The sequence below is a fragment of the Symsagittifera roscoffensis genome, chromosome 6 (genome assembly GCF_963678635.1).
Source record: "Symsagittifera roscoffensis chromosome 6, txSymRosc1.1, whole genome shotgun sequence".
In the NCBI taxonomy this organism is placed as follows: Eukaryota; Metazoa; Xenacoelomorpha; order Acoela; family Convolutidae; genus Symsagittifera; species Symsagittifera roscoffensis.
The window spans coordinates 24888230-24894229 of NC_087067.1; the positions used below are offsets into that span (position 1 = coordinate 24888230).

Consider the following 6000-nt stretch of genomic DNA (forward strand, 5'->3'; position numbering starts at 1 on the left):
ATCAAAAGCCTTACTTTTTAATTGATAGTGGTGATATAAACTTATACATTTCCATATCTAAAATGCACCTACTTGGAAGATATTTTCAGAGCTTTTGCTCAATTCTTAATTCAACTAAATGCGAGAACTTAAAAATAACATTAAAAAACAAAAAAAGTTCTATTATACATTTTTAAAACATATACTTGCCTAGGTCGACCTTCTAATTATTGGTTCGGGTCCTGTTGGAGCCACATTTGCCCGGAAAATTCTTGACAACTCTCAGCTCAAAGTATTGATGGTAGATATCGGAGCTTGCTTGAGCCTCAAACCCGGAATGAACTTGAAAAATGCGGCATATTATCAGAAGGATATAAATCATTTCACGGATGTCGTCAAAGGCAATCTTCATAAACTCTCTGTGCCTCTTGAAAATTCAGTCGGGATGGTCCCTGATCCATTTTGCAACTCGCTTCCGTACGACAAGCAAGTCACTTACGGGATAGCCAATCAGAACCCAGATCAAGATCCGAGTAAGAATCTTTCGAGAGCCGTTGCAACTTACGCTGTCGGGGGAATGGGGACTCATTGGACCTGCTCGGTGCCTAGGACTCATCCGACTCTAGAGAGGTAGAATAGAACGAGGTGTTACGATAAACATTTACGTCCTAAGTATCAATTAAATCTCAGTTTCAATAGAGGTTCATCAAAATATGCACAACCCCGTACTGGATTTCCATGGATAAAAATCGAATAAATTTGAGTTTTTTTGTCAGTGTCTATAAAAATGGAAAATAACCAATTATAATCATTGCAATTCATTGCAATTCAATTATGATCGATTATTTTTCACTTTTATAGATAAAGACAAAGAAACTCAAGTATAATAGCTTTTTCTCATTATTTGAGACGGGAGTTTCAACGCACAAAAAAAGTTTTAAAACTAAAATGTAAACTACTTGTTCAATTTCAACTTTTGTTCTGAGCAGCTTTGATTTTTGTTACTGTTTTTATATTAGTCTAATTCTCAATTTTGTTCCTTTCAACAAGTAACAACTTTCTTAATTTATTTAGAATATTTGGGAAGACAAGGGGCAATATTGTAAGTAGACTGTCTTGCAGGATATCGTGTCCCATAAAAATCAATTGTTTTTGGCCAAAACTTTTCAACACTGGCATATTCCCGACTGTATGTTGAAAAAAAAATAAATAAAAAATCTGAACCAAAAATCTGAGCGATTTGTTTTGTTTGTTCAGATGTGGAGGGGGGAGAGGGGGGCAAAGGTTGGGGTAGGGGTTGCAAAATTTCCGCATTACTTATTCGATAAATGCAGAAAATTTTTGCAAAATTTTGCACGACGCAAAACAAAAATAAAATGAAAAAATCCATTTTTATTGATCTTAAACGAATTTAAATGAACTTTAAATTGATAAAAACTACGGATTGTAGTAGTTTTTTTTCTATTTTGTTGTCTGAGTGGAACATGTGAATCGATTGTTTTAATAACTTTTCAGACGACAAAAATCCATCCATTATAATTGATTTCTTTTCACTTTTCTTTGATGCGGGACGCCTTGAAATGCTTTAATCAGCAATCTATGAAACATCTATCAAAAAAATTTTCAGCTAAGAACGCTTCAGACTCATTGAAAAGTAGTCTAAGGTTTTGTCATGATACGAAAATGCTGTTCAAAAATCATTAAAGATGATCGCGAGACTCACCCAAAGCAGAAACTTATTTTCTCACGCTGAGTCCGCAGAGTAGGCTAGTTTCTGACGCAAATTTAGCAAAATGCAGGCAAATAATCAAATGATCAACAGATTTGAGATGTTCCTAAACTTTTTTTCTCACTCCATTTTTTGTTCCGACCAATCAAAATAAGGAAGAACGTTGTATTCGGGTGTGTTTTAGTTTCTTTTTTGTTTTCCAAGCAATATCTGGTACCGCAAATAATCATCGCAATGAGTCGAGTGATATAGCATAATAGAGCCCTCTCAGTCGGGATTCAAACAACATTGAAATATATGCAAAAAATAACTCAGTCGTGAGAAAAACCCGTTTGGAATTTTGATTTCTTGTTTATTTTCGACCCAACAAGGCCTAACAAGCTAACAATGCTAACAATAGCTTTTTATGCTCAAAAAAAGCCGTGAAAATTTAATTTTACTTGAGTAGGATTAGTTTTTGGAGTTTTTATTGCAAATTTGGGAAACAAAAACTTCAAAAATTTAAAACGTTTTAAATTTTTTTTATGATTGTTTCGTTTTTCAGTCATCTTTCTACACAAACTGTTTTCCAAATGGACTTTTTCTATGACTCTCGAATCTGCAGAGGTTATATTCAGTCGTTTAGATTTTATCACACCACGCAGAAAAAGAAAAAAACGAACCTAATTTGAAAAAAAATGTGCATTTTTCAAGACTAAAGTCGGAACATTCTTTACCACTTGCAATTTAACCGGCTGTCAATTTAACTAGAAAAGTAGTTAATTTACTCATTTTCAATAGTAAGAACAACATTTAATTTATTAGATTTGCTTAAGTCGATGTTTTCTCGAGACTGACAATCAAATTTATAGAATCTCTCTTCATTGGACCGATAAAATTATTTTCACAAAAAAAGAAAAAAAATTATCATATTTTGAATAGGTTGATTCTTGAGCTTCTATTAGCTGTTCACCCCGGCTATTTTAAAATTTTTAAAAGGATTTTTCTTTATATTTTTTCGTTAAAAGATTTTTTTGCCAAAGATTTTTTGCACTGCAATCTTGCTACTGGTTTTGTAAATCGCTAAAAGATGACTTTTCTGTTCAGGTCTAGTTTAATTTCAAACGAGGAGTGGGAAAGTCTCTATGAAGAGGCTGAGCGATATCTTATGATGACTCATAATGCCTTCAATCACTCCATCCGACAAACAGTAGTCAGGGAGAGCCTGCAACAGATACCTCTGCTGATAATTTGCCGTGGCTTAGGATGGGATTTTTTGATGACGGAGTCCCGAGTTCATATTTTTGAAGCCAAACCAAAAACTCATATCAATAGATTATGGCTCACAGTCATTTTTTCCCCAGTCATTTTTGCTCCAAAAACAGTCAATTCCGGGAACGACTGCTTTTAGGGCGAAAATGACTGGGTTTTTGGGGCGGAAAAGTCTGAGGCGGAAATGACTGGGGCGGAAATGTCTGGTCGTGATAGATTCTACTCACCTGCTGCATAGTTCCCCTTATATCATTACCCCCCTCTCTAACCCCCTTTCTCATCCCAACTCACAGATCACATTCAGGATTATCATTCTGATGTTCGGGAGTACGCAATAAAAGTAAAATCCACCCAATGGATCAATAGTTTGATCCAAAGATCCCAGCTCGCATCAGTTCCCACTCTTCTTATGTTTATATAATGTGGACAAACTGTCAAAGTATGAATGGTATCTCCTTGTGCAGGAATACGTAGAGCTGGTGGATCCCAACAACAAACCTCAAAATCTCCCCCTTAGCATTCACAGAAGCGAACAAAACTTCACGTTCTACAAATGGGGCTCGGCCGCATTCGTTCTTGGTGAATACGCAACGCAGTCAGCAGTCGACGATGCCGAGAATCCGGAAGAACAACCAATGGGATCCCGAAGATTCGTGATCAAGGAACAACATATTTGTCGACGTCTTGTTTTTAATGAAAATGAGCCGACAAAAATTCAGTACGCGGTGGTCGAGAACTTGTTGCATCGGACATTCATGAAGGTTCATGCTAAAAAGTTTGTAGTTTGTGGTGGTACTGTTTTGGGTGCGCAGCTACTGTATGCGTCTAATATTCGTCCACGAGCTTTGGGAAGGTTAGAAAAATTCTAGTTTTTTGTTTTTAGTACCAGTTTGATTTAGTACCCAAATTTTTAAATTGTTGAATCTAGATATTTTTTTTGTGTTAAGCTTGTCGACATATAGTTGTCGTCCAAATTCGAAATTCAACAGTGAAATATTTTGTAGATATTTAACAGAGAAGCATCTGGCTGTCTGCCAGGTTCTTCTGAGTTCAGATAAAATTGGGTCTATTCGGGATGATCCAAGGTTCAAACATGACCTTGAGAAGTATCATAAACTCCATCCAAAAGATCCAGTTCCAATTCCACTGGATGACCCAGATCCTCAATGCTGGATCCCAGTTAGTTCTGAACGACGTTGGCACTGTCAAATTCACCGGGATCCTTTTGCATTCGGAGAAACATCTTCAAATTTTGACCCGCGACTCATCGTCGATTTTCGATGGTACGGTCTGGTAAAACAAATCGCGGAGAACCGGGTCACGTTTTCAGACGAGAACAAAGATCTATTTGGCATGCCTCAGCCGACGTTTCATTTCGAGGAATCAGCTAAATTTGCAGACCAGAATCAAGACATGCTACGCGACATGGTACGCGCTACAAAAATTCTTGGCGATTATCTTCCTGGTAGCCATCCACAATTTATGCCACCCGGTACAACTCTACATATGCACGGGCATACTCGAGTAGGGGACGACCCGGAGACTTCAGTTGCCGACTCTTGCTCCAAAGTGTGGGGCACTGACAATCTGTGGATTGGGGGGTGCGGGTGTATTGATACGGCAATCGCGTGTAATACTACCCTGACAGCTTGCGCTCTGGCTATTAAGGCTGTGAAAGACAGTGTTTTGGTTTAAAATAAAGTTATTATGTCGAAATTTTGAGGAGTCGGTGTTGTCATGAATGATTACAAAAATTTACGTGAAAGCAAAAATTAATTCGTTTCGACAAAGATGATTATATTGTCTTTCTAGTGTTTTTGTTAATCATGTCTATTATCTGTCAAACAAGGCTTGCTTTTCAGCAGTGAAAAAATATACGTTTTTATCAGCAAAAAGGCTCGTGGCACTGAATGATGCGGCCGCCGATTAAAGAAGTCTCTCTTTTGTTATCCTTTTTAAACCACCGGCATTTTATTTCTATATTCAAAGGGTGGTACCCGGTTCGAGATGCTCGATTTTTGTTCAGACCAATTTTTGGTATGCTTCGACTTTCTCGACAAAATTGTGGTATGTTTCGACTTTTTCGACCCAACAGAAAGATTGTGCGACCTTGTTTGACCCAGTTCAGATATGTTTTTATCACTTTCTACCAAAATTCGATATGCTTTATTGTTCTCTTTTGGGCTGACCGAATTTTTTTTAAACTTTATTTGTTCGACTCCGTATAGGTATCTTTCGACCAAAAACTGGAATGTTTTGACTGTCTCGACTTTCTCGGCAAACTAGAAAAAACTTCCAAAACTTATTTGAGCTATCTAAGATTTGTTTCAACCGGCGTCACTAAAAAAACTTGCAATTTGATAAGCATGATTCAAATATTTATCGCTCAGCTCAGGTCCTTACAACTAAATTAAAGGAGCACTAAACTGCATTTGTTAAATTAACAAAAACAATGAATTCCGTCTGTTTGATCGAAAAATTTGTGTTCGTTCGACCTATGTTTCGACAGTTTCCCGACCAAGAATGGGCAATTTTCGTCCGTGCTCGATCTATGTTTCGACTTTCTCGACTTTCTTGAGTATAAATTAACAAGACTGCTCGTATCAGCGCGAAGCCCTGAATGTTCCGACTGCCTTTTAAGGTTTATGGAGCAGCAGTAATAACATAAAAAAGTTAAATGAAATTTGTGCATCCCCCCACACGCCATATAAAGTACAAAAAGAGAGATTTCGTTCCTTGTAACAAATCAATTATAGCAAATAAGCTTCGTTCAACTAATTTGGAACGATTTATAAGACGGATTAAATCTCCGCTTACGCGTTAATAGCGCGAATTATATTGCGCATTAATTGTCCCAAATTGGTCAAAATTACCAAAATGGCAATCTTTAAACCCTCATAACTTTACGAAAAATGATCACAGGTGAACTATCTTTTCAAATTTAAGCTCAGGACAACAATACCTTTTGAATGATATAAAAAAATTCCGTCAAAAATGGCTAGTTAAAAAGTCGAAATTTGTCTGAGGAAAAAAAAACCCCA

General features: G+C 36.8%; 2 protein-coding genes across 2 annotated transcripts in view; one reads left to right on the forward strand and one right to left on the reverse strand.

Annotated features, from left to right (window-relative positions):
- Window positions 1-6000, reverse strand: part of LOC134847719 (elongation factor G, mitochondrial-like) — a 540091-nt gene that overhangs the window by 264411 nt on the left and 269680 nt on the right. The window lies entirely within an intron of this gene.
- On the forward strand, window positions 317-4654 carry LOC134848660 (uncharacterized). Its single transcript, XM_063866177.1, has 4 exons — window positions 317-609; window positions 2795-2897; window positions 3424-3812; window positions 3964-4654. The coding sequence occupies exons 1-4, from the start codon at window positions 317-319 to the stop codon at window positions 4652-4654; spliced, it is 1476 nt and encodes a 491-aa protein (XP_063722247.1).

What these genes read in the sequence shown, in the direction of transcription:
- LOC134848660 (XM_063866177.1), top strand. Translation starts at nt 317, where the DNA reads ATGAACTTGAAAAATGCGGCATATTATCAGAAGGATATAAATCATTTC. An exon ending in ACTCATCCGACTCTAGAGAG is followed by an intron (nt 610 to 2,794) that starts GTAGAATAGAAC and finishes TTTTCTGTTCAG; the next exon opens with GTCTAGTTTAATTTCAAACG. An exon ending in ATCACTCCATCCGACAAACA is followed by an intron (nt 2,898 to 3,423) that starts GTAGTCAGGGAG and finishes CTCCTTGTGCAG; the next exon opens with GAATACGTAGAGCTGGTGGA.